At 49.1% G+C, this 18,547-nt stretch overlaps 1 protein-coding gene across 7 annotated transcripts in view; it reads left to right on the top strand.

Annotated features, from left to right (window-relative positions):
* Positions 1–2,084: 2,084 nt before the first annotated feature.
* The window catches only part of CHRM4 (cholinergic receptor muscarinic 4), a 42,097-nt gene continuing 25,634 nt past the window's right edge, over positions 2,085–18,547 (top strand). For 3 of the 7 annotated variants that reach the window (XM_084630482.1, XM_084630481.1, XM_084630480.1), the window contains exon 1: positions 5,916–6,237. In XM_084630482.1, the coding sequence (XP_084486608.1) occupies positions 6,183–6,237 (55 nt within the window). In that variant the 5' untranslated portion in view covers positions 5,916–6,182. Of the gene's footprint in view, positions 2,144–2,390; positions 2,406–5,915; positions 6,238–18,547 lie in introns of those variants that run through there. The other 4 variants (XM_084630485.1, XM_084630483.1, XM_084630486.1 and 1 more) reach the window with 3 other exon arrangements.

Raw genomic sequence — 18,547 nt, 5'->3', positions numbered from 1 at the left:
GTTGGCCAGTGTACGGCTTCTTGAGCCTGGGGAAGAGGGGGTAGGCTGGGTCCCATGGATAACTATTGTCATTTCAACATTTCCAGTGGTAATCTGCCAGCTGGGAAGAAAACCCCTATTTGTAGTTTTCTGAACAGTCCTGTGTTCTTAAAGATGCAAGTGTCAGACACCTCCCCTGTCCAACCCACATTGATGTTGGTGACGCATCCCCAGTGATCCACCAGTGCTTGCATAACCATAGAAAAGTAGCCCTCTCTGTTGATGTACTCTGTGGCAAGGTGGTCTAGTGCCAAAATAGAGATATGCATGTTGTCTATCACCCCAATGCTATTCAGGAACCCCATTTCTGCAAATACATCCAGTAGATCCTGCATATTGCCAAGAGTCACAGTCCTGTGTACCAGGAGGTGATTAACTTTCACACTTTTGCATGCTTTCATGACAATGGCCCTTGCAGTGGATTTTCCAACTCCAAAATGCTTTCCACAGGGGATTACCACTCATTTCTCCGCTGTCAGTACAGTTCTCATTTTGGTGTCCCTGTGCTAGAAGGCTGGAGCGACCTTGGCACACAGATCCAGGAATGTGGCTTTGTGCATCCAAAAGTTCTGCAGCCACTACTCATTATCCCAAAGCCCATATTACAATGCAGTTCCTTCAGTCAGTGCTTGTTTCTTGGACCCAAAAGTGGCACTCCACCATCTGCAGCTCCTTCATCAATGCCCCCAACAAGCTTGAACTGGTTCTTGCGATGACCCACAGCAATTAGCTCACCAAGAAATTGTCATGCTCCCCACTGATTTGGTTCTTCTTTAGGTTCTGCAAATACAGGAGGATCGTGCATCCTGTGCTTACAATGCTTTTGACAAAAGCACAGAGCTGTGCAGGCTCCATGCTTCTGTCAGAGGTGGCAGACAGCAAGGTGGCCTGTGTGGGTTTGTGGAATTTTGAAAAAGGTGTGAAAATTATATGGTATGGATGACATTATGGGATGGAGACAGTTGCACACTAGCAAGCTGACCCCTTGCTCCCTGCACTACTCGCTTCAGCCCCACCATGCATTGCCAAAACTTCCCAGAAGATAGTGTGCTGGATGGTGACAGATTGCACATTGGGCTATCTGCCCATGGTGCACTGCACTGTGCATTAACACAGGCACTCATGGTGAGCATGTGCAATGCCCACACAAGGAGACAAGTGCACATGAGCACAAGCAATGTGCTAACTGCAGTGGCTTTTTGCCAACAAAACTTGCATTGACCAAAGTTTATAGTGTAGATGTGATCTGAGACCCTGCTGGACAAGGCCTGGTAACACAAACCCTGACTGTTTGTCTTCCTTTTAGCCATCCCACCAGTCACTACAACAGGCTAATATGCCTGTTGATTTAGTTGGGGATTGGTCCTGCTTTGAGCAGGGGGTTGCTTTGAGCAGATGACCTCCTGAGGTCCCTTCCAACCCTGATATTCTATGATTCTATGTGGCATGTCCCCTTAGCTGGGTGTGGGTTATTTGTGGGGGGAAGGAGGGGGTAGTGATAGGAAGCAGCTTTCTGACACAAGCTTAAAAACGGTGGGCCAGATCTTTCACTTATAAATCAGCATAACTCCACTGAAGTCAATGGGGCTATGCTGGTTTGCACCAGCTGAGAACCTGGCCCTAGCACTAGGAAATAATTCCATTTGGATAATTCCAGATGAGGCAGAAGAGAAGGCACCTGCAAACAGCCTTGCAACTGGCACTAACTGAGAAGTTCCAGGAACTGGCCCGTGGTGAGCTTGTCTGTGGCCCCTGCAGTAGCCAGAGGAGGAGGGTCCTCTTGGTGCTGACGGGGAACAACACAATGGGAATTTATACAAGTGAATTGCCTGCTTGACCTTTTCAGGGTGCCGAGTGATGCATCGAAAATTCCAGCCTTAGAATTGTGTCAGCAAAGAAAATTGTCTAAATTACAATGCAACATTATCTTTGCTGTGACTCAGAAATCTCCCCCCTTCTCAGGGCAGGAGATTCCAGGGAGGGGGCACCGCAGGCTGGGCCCGTTTCTCCTGCAATCCTGAGACTATGAATACTGCCAGTATTTTAACAAAGGGCTTCCTCAGAATTGTCTCCCTTAGCCTGTGATAACTCCTCTGTCCCAAAGGTAGGTGGTATGGGGGGGGGGTTTGTGCATGCGGGGGAGAGAGAAAGGGTGCAGAAAAGGGAGGGGGCGTATGCAGAGAGTGTGTGTACGTGTGTGTGGAGACAAAGAGGAGGGAGAAAGGGGTGTGGGTGGATGGGTGTGTGCGCTCCAGCGGGGAAGGGTATGTGCGGAGAGGAGGGAGGGGTTGAGAAATCTTTTTATTTGTTTTTCCTCCCTAACAAAGCCGCTCTCATAGCTACACGAGAGAAGGCAGCACTATGGGGTAAATCAGATTTTATGAAACTGTGTTTTGATGTTTTGTCCCTGGGAAAATATACCGACCGTTTGAAAGCCGAGTGTATGAGGGAGCAAGAAAGGAGTTCTCGTTTACAATGTTTTGAAGGGAGGGGGTCTTGTCTTTGAAAATCGTTGCTGGTCCATTTCAAAAGCAAACATCTTGCTCACCGGATTTGGATAAATCCTCTGTGGCCGTGCTGGTTTATCAGTGTCCAGCGAGGAGAATGGACTCCAGCAGAGGCAAGAAACCTACCTCGCCCTGCCCTCCCTGTAATGGAGGGATATGAATCGGGGACTCCCAGGCGTCCGCTGTAGCCTATCCCTAATCCTACATGGGAGAAAGAGCCATGGTCTCCTTTCTCACGTGCAGGCGAGGATGCAGAACACTAGCGCTAGGTGTAAATGAACTACATCGATCAGTTTGGTTGTATGAAGCTTTTTAAAGAGCTGTAGGCTTCAGGGATTGGAGTGGGCTTCCAAGACGGACCATCTCCAATGGCTAAACTGGGGGGCATGGGGTTGTCTATGATCGCTACGCCTCTTCCCATGGAACCTCTTCACTAGGTTTTTCTGCTAGCAACTTTCCTACCGATCCGCGGCATTCAAAATTCTAGAAATGCCTGTCTGTGATTCCACGTGTCGGCCCCTGAGCCATACAAGCTCAGCGCCCCCAGCTACCTCCCGTGCGTACCTCTGTCCTTGGTGCTGAACCGAGGGTGGTAGCTTTTCAGCCAGACTAGAGGGGAGATGCAGCATTGACGTCTCAGACCTCTGAATAACTTATTTAAAACACCCAGGAAAACTTTTGACTTCAGAATAGAATTTTTTTTGGGGGTGGAATCCCCACCGATATTTTCTGAAATAGAAGGCAAAGTGGGGAGTGGGGAGGAAAAAATTACCCATAAATATTTGAAATGAGCGTCAGGTGAAATTACAGGGTTTCAAATCAATGTGTCAGCTGCTGAAATATGAACAGCTGCTTCTTTTGTGATTTCTTTTCTTTCTCTGTGTTTTTTTAATGATTATTATAGCATCACTGATCTCTCTGCTGCCTGATCTGTTACACTGACGGAGCATTTGAGGACTCAGCACAGGAGTACATAACCTACCCTGGTGCTGAGAAAAGAGAGGGAGGCCATGATTAAAAAAGAACGTGACACTATATTCTTGGAGCGGGGGTTGGTTCTGTTGCAGGGCAGGGACATTTTGAGAGGTTCTGTTGCGGTGGTGGGGCTCTGCTGCAGGGCAAGGCTGCTGTGCTGGGTTCTGTTGGAACACGGGGATTCTGGTTTAGCGCAGGGATCGCCTGCAGTTCTGTTGCAGTGCTTGGGTCTTGTGTGGGGTTCGGTTGCAGTGGGCAGTTTCTGTGGAAGGTTTCTCTTACAGGATCTGGGTTCTCTTGCAGGGCAAGGGTTCTACGTGAGTTTATCTTGCAGTGCCAGGGTTCCGTGCAGGTTCCGTTGAGGTGCAGATGTTCTAATGCAGGATTCTCTTGGGAGGCAAATGTTCTCTGTGGGGCTCCTTTGCGGTGCTTGGATTCTCTGTAGGGTCCTGTTGCAGTGCAGGGGTTCTGTTCCAGTGGGGTTCCATCACATCCGCAAGCTCAGGGATACACCTCAGCTTGGGAGATGAACTCTTCCCCTTTGTTGCTCAGTTAAACCGCTGGAAATTCTTCCGAATCTCCTCCTCTCTTCTCCACCTGCATATTCTTTCTGCATATTCCAACAGAGCGCCGGGGTGGTTGGCTAGAGAAGGGGAGATGTTAGAGAAATTAGAAAACCCACTCCTGGCCTGACGAGGCGGGTTCATGGCTATGAACCGTGTAACAGGCGGGGTTCCATTCCCTCAACCCCTTGATTTGGAAGCGCAGTCAGGTCCAATGAGCCAGGAACGCTTCCCAGCTATTAGAGCAGAATGGGCTTTGGGGGAGCGGTGACATGAAGCGAAATGTTCAACTCATCGACTCCTTATTGTGTGTCGCTTCTTTGTGTGCAGCCCGTTTGTGCACCTCGGCGCCTCCCGGATTCTCTGGCTCTGGAAGAGCGATCCCCGAGCAGACCGCGGAGTCTGCCAGGAGTGACTTCGTTTATGGAAACCCAGGCACTGGCGAGGTTACCTCCGTCCCCTGTCAATGCGCTCTGGGCTGAACGTCGGGTGCGGGGCGCGGAGGAGCAGGCAGGACAGAGGCTGCCCCTGGAGCTGCTTCCCGTCCCAGGGCGCTGAGAATGGCCCTGCCATCAGAGTCCGCTCCCCTCCCCTCCCCCCCGCCCACGCCCCGCAGCCCCCTCCGACTCTGTGGGCCCGGCAGTCTGGGTATCTAACCGGACACTACCCAGCCCCGAGCGGAGGAGATCACACACCCAGGGGATTAGCCCCTGAAAGTGCCCCAGAGCCGAGTCTGCCTGAGCAAAGGCCTGCGCTCTGGGTCCCCACTGATGCCCGGTGAGCTGCGCAGGGAGAGGCCGAGCTCGCTGTCCCAAGTGGGAGCCGGGAGAACAGGGTTTAGGAAGCAGGCGGCCAAGACTCAATTAATCTTTAGTTAGGGAGCTAATCTCATTAGCCCTTGACCAGATGTCTCCGTAATGGAGCCCAAGCCCTGTGCCAGGGGGGTGGGGCAAGGCTGTCTCTCTCCGGAGCCGGGAGAGCCGCTGCCACCGGGGTCCGGCCTGACTCCCTCCCCAGCAGGGCGAGGCAGATCCTGTGCCCTGGGCCGCCGCGCTCTGGGCGCCCTGTGGGCAGCGCACTCGGTCCCTAGCGCCGGCCCGTCAGCGCCGAGGCTCGGTGCTTGGAAAGGCGGGGGGCGGGCCCCCACCGGGGCTCTGCGATCGGCGCCACTCGCCCTAGTTTGTCCCCCTCACACGTCCCTTCGCCGCCACCCCAGCCCGGGAGGTGTCCGGCGCTGAAAGCCCGGGCGCGCCTCCCGGGCCCACAGCTCGTGGGTCCCCGGACTCTGTGTGGCTTGGAAAGCGCAACCCGCCCCCGCGGGCCACACAGCCGCGCGCCCTGCTCCCGGGGCTGCTCCCGCCCCTCGGCTGTGCCCATGGGCGCTGAGCTTGTGGAAAGGGCCGGGCGGTTCCCGCCCCACGCCCCAGGCGGACGGAGGGCTGGGAGCAGAGATTCGACAGAGTCCTCCCCCCTCCCCGGCCACACCGGCTGTATAGGGGCCCCCGCCGGGCCCCCCGAGGCCATTCACGCTGGAGCCAAGGCGGCCTGTGCCCTGCCCTCCAGCGAGCACCTGGGGCCGGCGGCTTCCGGGACGGTGCCTCAGACAAAGGCAAGTAATGGGGGGCATGACCCTGAGCTCCCGCCGCCCGCGCCCTGCCCTGCCCAGTGATGTGCCAGCGGCGAGCCACGGTCCCCTCAGGTTGGGTGAGAGGGGAAAGTAGCGCTCGCAGCCCCGCCGTGATTGGCTGAGGCTCCATTACATCATGGTGCCGGGGCTGCCTCGCTGCTTTTGCTCTTGCTTTTTTTCTTTTTTTCCGCGCGGGGGAGAAAAGTGGGCGCGCGCTAGTTAGCGCCAGAGGGCGGCACATCTGGGCAGGGCTGGGCGCGGGGCGGCCCCGGCAGGAGCGCTGGCCACGCCACGCCGGCCTGGCTCCGGCTCCGGCTCTCTTCGCCTTCCCGGCGCAACCCCGGCTGCCGAGGGAAATGCCCGAGGGAGCCTCCCCTGAAGCGGACTCCGGCGCCTGGGCTCGTTCGCTCTCCTTGGATCGGCACCAGCCCCCCAGCCGCGGGCGCTGCCCGACGTGCGGGAAGATGCACCATGGGCTTTGAGAACGGCACCGGCGCCGCAGCGCTAACGCCGTGGGGGGCGGCCGGTGAGTGAGCTGCTCCCCCCTGGCCGTGCGCGGGGCCGGGAGGCGGAGTGCACGGAGCGATCCCCCGGCCGGGCGTTGGCTGCCCTTTGCCCCGGGCCGGGCGCGCCTGTCTCTTCAGCTCTCCGCCGGGCTTCTGCTTACCACAGTGACCCCCTCCAGCCGGAGCGGGCGCCCGGGGTGCCCTTGGCCAAGGAGTTTGCAGGAGTGGTGGTGGTGTGGGGGCGGGGGATAGCGCAGATTGTATAGTGGGGGGGGATTCCCCCGCCGCCCGCCCACTCCCCAAGCGCCCCCTGCTCCTACGTGCCCCCTACTTTGGGGGTGCAGTTAGACGGGGCGGTGGGGGAGGCGATGGCGCCGGGGTACAGAGGTGGTCAAAGGGGTGGGGTCTGCCCCAGTCGCTGCACACAGCGGGGGTTCTCAGGGCAGCCGGCAGCCTCGGGCTCCGGCACTTCCCCGCTTTTCTAGGCTCGTCCCAAGAAGGGGACCGAGGCTCCGGGGTCGGGGAAGGGGCGCACGGGCTTTCCCGCGGCGGGCTGAGGACGCGCTGTCTCTCCGTCAACTTTCCCGGACTCCATTTGCCTAAAAATGGCTTTTCTGTGCTTCTCTCTCGCCTTTGGTAGCTGTCACTTGGCGCAACATCTGGGAAGCGGGGGGGCTCTAGCAGCCAGCGAACCGCTCCAGCTGCTGCGGGGGACGGGGCTAACCCAGATTCCACCAGCCGGCCCCGCCGCCCGGGGCAGCGCCCACGCCGGGCCAGTGAGATTCGGATCGCCCTGGGAAGCGGCTCTCAGGAAAGAGCCACAATGGGTAGCACCTAATTCGGATCCAGTCTACAGCCACGTTAGACTTGTACCCAGCGCAGGAGGCAGTTTTCGCCTAGGGGACCCCGCAATCCGGCCCCAGCGACTTGCACTGGTCCCCTCGCCTTCCCCACCGCCTGCAGCCTCAAGGGCAATCGCCACTAGAGACTCTCCGGCCCCTTATAACAGCACCCAGCAAAGCACGTGGCACTCACCTGGCTGCCCCGCAAGCCTCGGTTCCCCTGGTGCGGAGGGGAGCTCTGGGGACAGGGGGACGCTTCCCCTCTGCAGCACGAGGACCTACGCAGCCCTGGGCTTGGCGTAGCACTGCTTTCGCCGGGCGCCTGGCCGCGGGCACCGTTCAGGAGCAGTCTGGGCTGTGGAGCTAGCACCCGTGACCCCCTCACAGCTAGTGCGGGACTCAGGGGCACATAGGGCATAAATCAGGGTAGGGAGGACAGGGGGCAGTGTCATTATCAAGCAAACCCGGGATCGTTCCTGTTCCCTTAGACGGAGAGCAAGTGCCTTAGGCAACACCTTTGTTACAATGTGCTGGGCGCTGTACAAACTGGGCCCACATGGTCGCTGTCCGGCAGAGCTGACACACTGATGGAGACAACAAAATAGGAGGGAAGGGGAGCGACGAGCAAATACAAGGGGCTAGGTGGTGATTGGATAAGAGTTTAAGGACCTGTGTGTACAAAGACACTGGGAAATCTGGGATGTGTAATCATGAGCTGTTGTGGATCATGCTTATTGTGTGTCACTGGTATGATATTAAAGAGCAGGGCTGTGTAAATCTACCACTGAAGTATTGTAGAGAGGACAGCTGGAAATATGTATTAGATACCATCTAGTCCTCCCCACTCCCTTGCAGGACACCGGTTGTTCCTTGAAGTCCATTCTCCTGGGCTTTGACTGTCAGTTTTAAATGTCCCCACGGACGAAGAGGCTGGCATGACTCTCCTTATGAGAGGTTTCAGAGTAACAGCCATGTTAGTCTGTATTCGCAAAAAGAAAAGGAGTACTTGTGGCACCTTAGAGACTAACCAATTTATTTGAGCATAAGCTTTCGTGAGCTACAGCTCGCTTCATCAGATGCTCACGAAAGATTATACTCAAATAAATTGGTTAGTCTCTAAGGTGCCACAGGTCTCCTTTTCTTTCTCCTTATGAGATGATTCCTCTCTTTCACCAATCTCACAGTTTGGTTCCCCATTCCCATTCACTTCAGGTTTCTTTTGCTTAATTTCACCTCATTACTTTAATTTTACCCACTGGGCCCATGCTAGGTAATTCCTGCCTTCCTTGGGTTTACTCACTGAAGGTGTAAAGTAAATCAGTGGGGTCGGGTGACTGGTAAGGTGGGATTAGACTATGATGTGTGAATGGACTGGAATTTTCATTTGGGTCACTTTAAACAATGCATTCATTTCTTGTATTGTTCCTTTCAACCACATCCCACCTGGAACGGTGGAAGTGGGTGACATCAGAATGGGCACCAGTAGGCGTTGTGACATCAGCAGCCCTCAGCTTTCTGGAGATATTGTTTGATGTGATGTTTCCATTTCTAAAAAAGACTCCTTTTCCCAGCAGGAAACTGTCTCAAAAGAGACTCCTTTTAAAATGAAAATTGCTCCCGCGGATTTCCTAGCAGAGGGATGATACACCTAGCAAGTGGGGTCTCCTGCTTAGGAGAAGTGAAGGGAGGTGGTTCCTTTCAATCCATGTTCATGCAAAAGATCCTCTCACTCTTCCTGGGACACCAGAGGGGTAAAAGCAATGATTTAGCAGAAGCTGATGTGCACAGATAAGGTGATCTCCTAGCTGCTCTCTTTCCATTCCAATGATACAGGGGTTCTCAGATCTTTTCGTGGCACTTTAAGGGAGAGATTGTTGTATGTCTGTCTTCCCTCTCATTTGCCATCCTGTGAGCTCCATCTCCTCTTCCTTTCACAGCTGTGCTGCCTCTGCCTCCCCTCCCCCTTTCACTGGGGTTCAGAGCATCTATCTTCCTACTGAAAAAAGAACAGGAGGACTTGTGGCACCTTAGAGACTAGCAAATTTATTTGAGCACAAACTTTCGTGAGCTACAGCTCACTTCATCAGATGCATCTGAAGAAGTGAGCTGTAGCTCACGAAAGTTTATGCTCAAATAAATTGGTTAGTCTCTAAGGTGCCACAAGGTGCCTAAGGTGCCTAAAGTGCCCTCCTTTTCTTTTTGTGGATACAGACTAACACGGCTGCTACTCTGAAACCTATCTTCCTACTGGGGACCAGATGACTTCCCTGGGGCAAATGATGTTAGGAAAGTACTGAACCCAGTACTGCCAACCCCAAATGAAAAAGTCATGAGCCACCCCCCCCCCAGATCATGAGATTGGTTTAAAATCAGGATATTAGACTGCCAGTTAGGAGCACTGGGCTCAAGACTCTCTCTTTCACAGACTGCCAGTGAGACCTTGTCAAGTCACCGAGGCCCAGCTCCACCAGGGTGTTTTGACTCCTAACTTTCTCTGAAATCAATGGAACTTTGGAGCCTAAACACCTCTGAAGATCTGAGCCTTAGCCTCTCTGTGCCACCATTTGCCATCTGCCAAAGGGGGATAATAGTACTTCCTGGTGGTGCTATGAGGATAAGTCCATTAGAACTTGTAAAGTGCTTGGATACTGTGGTAATAGTGGCCATACAAGTATCTAAGGGTACATCTACACTGCAGTAAAACACCACAGCTGGCCTGCATCAGCTGGCTCAGGCTGTGGGGATATAAAATTGCAGGGTAGACATTTGGGCTCTGGCTGGAGACTGAGCTCTGGGACCCTCCCCACTCAGCGGGTCCCAGCACTTGGGCTTCAGCCTGAGCCCAGACATCTATACTGTAATTTTATAGCCCTATTAGCCTGACTCAGCTGAAATGGGCCAGACACCAGTGTTTTACAGCAGTATAGACATACCCTAAGCCAGTTAGATAGTTTCCTGGAGCTGGGGATTTAAGTAAAACACCAGATATTGGAAGACTCATGTTAAAATTGCAAGAGTTGGCAACCTTACTATATTTTTAGCCTTTTTTTTTTTTGAACCTCTTCAGTTATTCATTGTCCTTCCTAACCTGACCGGTGGCACACCCAGACAGAGGTCTCCAGTGTGGACTAGCAGTCACAGCTTGTGCTTTTACCAAAAAGCTGGAAAACTACCTTGTTGTTTTCATTGGCACAGTTCATGTTAGCTCAACACCAACTAATGGCACCCATTCCCAGAGAACCAGCTAACACCAGTGCCTGCTTGGGAGACACACCCATTCCAGAGAACCAGCCAGTACCAATTCCCACCTGGTAGAGTCATGCCCATTCCCAGAGAACCTGTGAGGTGATGAACTAGAGCCTGATTAAGCCACATGCAGTGATGAATCATTTCTATGCTAGGCTCTAGCGAATCCACAAGTCAGGAGCTGGTCTGGTGACTCTCAGAGCAGGTATTAAAGCCTCACAGGAGAAACAGTCACTCAAGCTGCCTAATGTCACTTCATAGCTTGGTGCACTCCCCTGCTTGATAGCAGTGACAGATACCACAGGACTTAGCTTTTTCCAGCCTGGTTGCCAGCCCTGTACTTGCCTTGTTCTGAGCCTGCTATTAACTCCTGGTTCCAGCATGGACCACTGGCTCTGGTTCTTAGGCAGACTGTCACTGCACCAACCACTGGGCTTGGCCATCCATGTCTCAGTTTCTGGCAGAAGAAGACAAGACCAGTTCTGGTGGTTCTGTTTCCAGAGAACCAGCCAATACTGGGACATGCATGTACATATCCAGTTGTATGAGACACATATATTTAAAAGTGAAGGGTGGTGTTTCTGGCTGTTTAGTTAGAGATTCAAATAGAATGCTGCTCATATGCTAGCCACATGTACTCCATCCTAGGCAGAGCGCAACTGTTATCCCAACAAAACACTCCAGCGTATACTATCTGAAATGGTGCTTGTAACAACCAGCACCACTCCCCTTCCCCATTAACATCAATCTAGATAATCTCTCCCAGGGAGTAGAAATTGTGGGACATTTATTCTGCCTACCTGGAAAGCTCACGCACAAAAGTACAGCAATTTTCTATGGCCAAATGTACGTATATTTAAAGTAATGTTAAGGTTACACATTTAGATGCAGAAAATCAGGGCATGAAGAAATAAAAGCTCTCACAAAGCACAGGTCAGCAGAGCACCTAAGCACTTACTTGAAGCACTTTGCTAAATCAAAGCCATAGTAACATTACTTTGTTCATACTGTACATATTCAGGTGACATTTAATAACATAACTATTAATCAAAAGTATTATGTGCAGTGTCGGTGAGTTAATATTACTAAGTACTATTACTATACTTAACTTTTGCATTCTATTCTTATTTTATTATTATTTCATGGTGCACAAAGGCATGATGGGAACTTTACAGAACTCATCGAAAATTACTGTCCATACCTGAAAGAGAATGCAATGTCAATTTTAGATGAGTGGGTTGTGGGGAAAATGTTGGAGCGGAAGATGGATGGATGGATGGATGGATGGATGGGGAAGGGTAAAGGTTATTATCACAACAGGACAGTTTGTTCTCTCATGTTAGGCACGTGACCACCTCCATAGATTAGTATGTTGTTTTTAATACAAGAAAGCCTAACAGAAATGATTTAGTACTGGCATCATTCATTTATTATGGGCATTGTAGAAGGGGCAGTGTGTTTGTGTTTAAACCTGTCCTCACAAGATTCTAATCATGCACAGTGTTGGGAGCCAGATAGGTACCTGAGAGAGAGAGTTTTTGCATTTCATTGCCTTGTTTTTAATAAGACAGCAAACACCCTATCCCCTCCCCTCCCAAAATGTGGGAAAGATACAAAGGGCCTCTGCATGTTGACACTGAAATTGTGCTAACTATGCTCTGGAGTTCCTCTCTCACTGAGATGTCTGGAGGTCTTGAGAGTAGTGATCCAGGGCCACTGAAGTGAATGGGTTGGCAAGTCCCTGCTATTTTTTCTGCCAGGCTGCGTTAACAGGAAAGCAGCACCTCTAAGAAGAAAGCAGATGAGAACATCTGCAACAGGAGTAGATAGAAAAGTAGGCTATAATTTAAATGTGCCCTCTTTGCATGCATGCTGCCAGATGCCCACACACAAAATGCCATTTTGAGCTTGCATATGGGTAAATTAAGTTTAGCTAGCCACACAGTAAATTAAGTTTGGCTAACACCCAGTAGGATTTTCTCTCACATGGCCAACTGGTACTTTTACCCAGGATCAGAAAATCGGGGCCTTAGTATGCACCTTTTGGAGAATTCTGCTGTCAGTGTGACATGCACTAATTTTCTCCCGCAGATTTTCCCTAAAACAACCTGGGAATAGTAACTTCTTGGGCAAAACAGGTGGGAGCTCCAACATTGGATGTCACAAAGTGGGTGGGGTGTTGGTAGGTTCTGCTATAACCTTAGCAGGTACCTCTTGATTATGTTCAGAAGTGATTTTTTCAAATCACTTATGACTTCTGAGGGTTTATCTCCTTCCCTCCATGATTCCTCCATAGGGACCATTTCTATGGAACATTTAGAGGAATTTTTATTCATCCATATCTGAGTTCAAAGGTGAGCATAATGAAATACTGGAAAAATGCATTCTTCACTCTCCAATAGCTCAAAATCAGCTTGGGGGTGTGTGTGGGGGGGGGAAACAATTGTGGGTGGATTCTGAAACCAAGTCTACAATATTTAGTCTAAAGGAGCATTTTTCAGAAAGTTCTGAGAATGGACATATGGATGATAATGAAAGTCCCTATCATGGATGCTGTGGAGTGGTTATAGAGTTCCTGGTCCTCAACAGTTACCAGAGAGGACCAGGATAATATAGAGGGACTTCCCAGTCAGGGAGTTCTCTAGTTGTGGCTCTTTGTGCTTACCTCCTCACCACAGAAACTAGACTCAAAACATACAAATCCCTCTATTTCCCCAGTTTTCTAGCAGATACAGCAAGCATTTCCTTCATCCAGATCTGTCTGCACTTAAACTGTAGCAATACTCACTGGTTGTATAGAGCTTTGTGCATTCAAAGTGCTGTACAAGCATTAATTAACCAGTCTTCACATCCTACCTCAGGGCTCAGGCCCAGATCATCAAAGGGGTTTAGGCACCTAACTCTCAATTTTATAGGGACAATCCCAAAATACGGGGCTTTGTCTTATATAGGTACCTATTACCCCCCACCTCCTGTTCCAATTTTTCACACTTGTTATCGGGTCACCCTACCTAAGTTCCATTGGTTTCAATAGAAGTTAGGTGCCTAATCCCTTTAAGGATCTGGGCCTCAGTCCCTGTTCTGGGTTGAAGAATCATAAATCACCTCATTGGTGTTCCTCCAAAATTGTTTAACTTCCAAGGAGTTCAGATCACCAGTTGAGAAACAGCAGGAACCCTCAAGCTATTCTGGCCCGGTTACTAACCAGGTGTAGGCTGGATGATTGTAGCATTATTGCTTATTTATATAATTATTGTATTAATTAGTTGCAACAAAGTATCGCTTGACCAATTCCAGGCATTTCTGGCCTATGGGAGCACATTAATTCATACGAACTCCATTTAAACCTTTAGTTACTGTATTAACTCACTGTGCATACTGCCTCTCATTTGCATTTCCATCCTGCATATATTCAGAGTAATTCATTTACTGAATTTACAAGCAGGATTTAGGCATTTCATAGGCATATTACTACTTGACCATCTCCTATGACTCTGGGCCAGAAGCTTGGTGACAAGTGGTAGAAGGCTATGCTGCTGCTCCATGCCATGATTTTACTCATGGCAGGGTGGCAGGATAATCAGACATTAATGTGGATGCATAAAGCAGTCCAGCCTCTCCTGAAGAGTCCCCAGTACATCTCATCTCAGTTACCCTGGTCTGCTCCCCCCTTCAGGAGTTCTGCCTCTTGTACTGAGAAGGGAGGAATGACAGCTGAAGGTAAGAAACATACAACCAGGCAACAGTCTTCACTTGCCTTCATGGATACACCCAAACACCATGTGCACAAGCCCTCTCTTTCCCCCAGACACCATCTGTGCACATACCCTTCACACACACGCCCTTCAGTTTGTCACGTCAGTATAATTGATCATGGGCCACAGTGTTAATTTGTGAAATATATTAATATAAAATCCTGGTTCATTTAAAATAGTGGCCTTTGGAGAATTGCTCTCTGTGAGGAGCCTCTGGTGGAGAAACTTGTAGTCAATGGCCTTGACTTTGTGCCACTGTTTACACCCGTAATGGTAGCATAATACACCCACTTGAACTCTAATGATGTTCAGAGGCTTGAACTTGAGTGATGGCTCATCATACACTCATCTCACTTTACTTTGCCATGAAGTTGACTGTACTGTCAAAGCCCCTAAATGGTGCTGCTATGGATACAACGTCCTATTGCTATGACAACCCAGAGGTCACTAAGGGAAGTCCTGCAAATAAGAGTCCTGTTAGCAACATAATCACTCTCTTTACCTATACTCTATGACTCCATCCTGTCCTACACCATTCCTGCTCTGCTTAGCTTGACTCAATTCTTCTCTTCAAATTGTGCAGCCACACACTGATCACAGACTCCCGCAGCATCTGTCTGGGTGAAATCTTCCCGATGCAAAGGATCTGTGCACTACTTACATTTTCCAAATAGGGCATGAGAGAGACCAAAGCATTGGCTTTTTGCTTGTCCTCTGGACAAGGGTGAATTTCATCCTATGTATGGGGTGTGTTGGTTCTCAGGGTACCAAGGACTGTGAGTCACTTTGTTAGCGCCCTGCCTCCAGCATGAGGGACATTTGTTTATGCTTAGCTGGGTGTCAGCTCCCTGACACCACCAGCCTATTACTAACCCAAGCACTCTCCTCTGGGAAATGCTAGAGGGGTTAGCATTTTCAGGTTAGCAATAGGTATACCCCAGTCCCTGAGTCCCTTTGAACCAGCCCCTTATCCACTGAACACTCACAGAAATACCAAGTGTGCTGTCCCCCAGCGAATAATGTACACACCAGCTTATATGATTCAACTCAAGATCAGCCCCTTGCTTAATATCACAGCACTTAGATATATTGATAGTGAAAACAAGGATAAGTTTATTACCAAGGTTTCAAGAGATAGTGAGTAAGAATAATGGAACTAAAAGGTTACATATAAAACAAAATCATAACATGCTTTCTGGAGACTAATCTTAACAGGCTTACCTCCTGTCTAAAGAAGTTTACCTCACCCCACAACATCCTCTGCAGAGTTTCATAGAATCATAGACTATTAGGGTTAGACGAGACCTTAGGAGGTCATGTAAAGACCAACACCAACTAAATCGTCAAAGCAGGACCAACACCAACTAAATCATCCCAGCCAAGGCTTTGTCAAGTCGGGCCTTAAAAACGTCTAAGGATGGAGATTCCACCACCTCCCTAGGAAACCCATTCCAGTGCTTCACCACCCTCCAAGTGAAATAGTGTTTCCTAATATCCAACCCTGTAATAATTTTCATTGCCCTCCGCTGGACTCTCTCCAGTTTGTCCACATCCCTTCTGTAGTGGAGGGACCAAAACTGGACGCAATACTCCAGGTGTGGCCTCACCAGTGTCGAATAGAGGGGAATAATCACTTCCCTCGATCTGCTGGCAATGCTTCTACTAATACAGCCCAATATGTCGTTGGCCTTCTTGGCAACAAGGGCACACTGCTGACTCATATCCAGCTTCTCGTCCACTGTAATCCCCAAGTCCTTTACTGCAGAACTGCTGCTTACAGTCCGTCCGCAGCCTGTAGCAGTGCATGGGATTCTTCCATCCTAAGTGCAGGACTCTGCACTTGTCCTTGTTGAACCTCATCAGATTTCTTTTGGCCCAATCCTCCAATTTGTCTAGGTCACTTTGGACCCTATCCCTACCCTCCAGCGTATCTACCTCTCCCCCCAGCTTAGTGTCATCTGAGAACTTATGATGGGTAATTAATCCTATCATCCAGATCATTGGGAAAGATGTTGAACAAAACTGGCCCCAGGAGCGACCCTTGGGGAACTCCGCTTGATACCGGCTGCCAACTAGATATTGAGCCATTGATCACTACCCATTCAGCCTGACAATCTAGCCAGCTTTTTATCCACCTTATAGTCCATTCATCCAATCCATACTTTTTTAACTTGCTGGCAAGAATACTGTGGGAGACAGAATCAAAAGCTTTGCTAAAGTCAAGATATATCATATCCACTGCTTTCCCCATATCTACAGAGCCAGTTATCTCATCATAGAAGGCAATCAGGTTGGTCAGGCATGACTTGCCCTTGGTGAATCCATGTTGACTGTTCCTGATTCCCTTCCTCTCCTCCAAGTGCTTCAAAATGGATTCCTTGAGGACCTGCTCCATGATTTTGCTGGGGACTGAAGTGAGGCTGACCAGTCTGTAGTTCCCCGAGTTCTCTTTCTTCCCTTTTTAAAATATGGGCACTAGATTTTCCTTTTTCCAATCGTCCAGGACCTCTCCCGATCACCACAAATTTTCAAAGATAATGGCCAATGGCTCTGCAATCACATCTGCCTGGGATGCATTATATTTGGACCCCTGGACTTGTGCACATTTCAACAAAGGTTGGCTGAGAACTCATTTTCATGACTGTAAATGCACTGCTCATTTACTTCTCGGTGCAGGATCAAGGGGCATCTTCTTTGCCTTTTACTTATATCTTGAAAGTTCGTTGTCTCTACTCAGTAAGATAGGTTTCAGAGTAGCAGCCGTGTTAGTCCGTATTCGCAAAAAGAAAAGGAGTACTTGTGGCACCTTAGAGACTAACAAATTTATTTGAGCATAAACTTTCGTGAGCTACAGTTCACTTCACTGGATGCATTCAGTTTTTCCACTGAATGCATCCGATGAAGTGAGCTGTAGCTCATGAAAGCTTATGCTCAAATAAATTTGTTAGTCTCTAAGGTGCCACAAGTACTCCTTTTCTTCTTTCAGTAAGGATAAGAACCCAGGGCTTATTTTCCTGTGTGCTGCTTCTCTATTGATTTCACATCTCCCTGCTGACTTCACATGTAAATGGATATCCATTGTGTTAACTTACAATGCTTAATCTGCATCTCAACAGAGAGACAGGTGAATAAGCATCCCTGCCTGACAGAAAACCTGTTTGTCAATTCTGTCTTGATAAGAGATTTGAAACTATCCATACAAAGTATTGGTATATACATTTCACAATCGTATTGACCAGTATGTGATCCTGGCTTTCATTTAAGACCTCACATGATATTCTTTGATACCAGAATGTACCTACCAGACATGGGACATTCCTATACCCCCCTTGTCAGTTGGCATTAAGGGGTTCTTGGGTCAGATTAGACATGAAGAAATTCTTCTGGAAAGTTTATACTTTAAGGCAAACCCCTGTGTAGTCCACAGCAAATTGGATCTAAATTCCATGTTAAAGTCCTTGGATAATGTGGCACTCTGGTGCAGGAGAGTGGAATTCTGTGGCACCTTCATGTACATTATAAAATTAAGTTTTTAAAAAACTGAATTAAATATGATAATGAATAATCCAGCCAGAACAGTAGGCTATGTGTTACCGATATTGATATTAAATTCATTTATTTGACATCCCCACATTTGCAGGTTTCAACTTGCAACAGAGTTTTGTATTGACAATGCCTAACTGCACAATAGAAGCTGTCAGAAAAGGGTTTGGTAGCTGGATTTGGAATCATCAAGTCTTTTGGCATAGGAGGTGGGTGGGAAGCAGTTTAGATTTGTAAAATAAACACATTGTTTTGATGTTTTGCAACAGTGTTCACCAGTGAAATAGTTAACAATGTCATCTTTAGGTTCAAGAGTTAATGCTCCATTGATATGACCATAGCAATTCACATTTCTTGGAGTATTGTTTTAGGCTCTCTGCAAACACAGGAACATTTTAGTGCATTGTTTACACTGTGGGACATTTTCAAGATTTTCTAGAAATGTAAAATTCTAGAAATGTAGTTTAAAAAAAGCAAAATGCAGATTTGGGAGTACTATTCTGGGTAAGGTGAATCTCACTGCCAATGCTGCAGTTGCTTATTTCTGGAAATGTGGGGCCCTACTTTAAAGATCTCTCCACACTTGGAAAACGACCTGTGTTGAGATTGTTTAGGCCCCCTGCACTGGTAATGAGAATGTTTTGACTCCTGTCTGGATGGGACCAATCCAGTTTTAGTAGATGTACAGAAAGCATGATTGAGATTTAGAGGGCTATCGTGTACATCATGATTACTGGAGTGGTGCTGAAAACAATTTGAACCCATCTCTATTAGCAGTTTGTGGGGGAGGAGGGGAATGGGGAACTCCTGTTGTTGACAACCATTGGTTAGCAATAGATCATCTTCCAAGAGTAGAGAGTTCCTGAAACTGTCTAGCTCTGGATCCATCTTTTTGTTATATGTGTGTTCAGTGCCTAGTGGAAGGAGACCCTGATCCCTGACTG

Source organism: Lepidochelys olivacea, assembly GCF_965140295.1.
Source record: "Lepidochelys olivacea isolate rLepOli2 genome assembly, chromosome: 6".
Taxonomy (NCBI): domain Eukaryota; kingdom Metazoa; phylum Chordata; order Testudines; family Cheloniidae; genus Lepidochelys; species Lepidochelys olivacea.
Note: the sequence above shows the minus strand (reverse complement) of the source record. Positions and strands in the feature narration are given on the sequence as shown.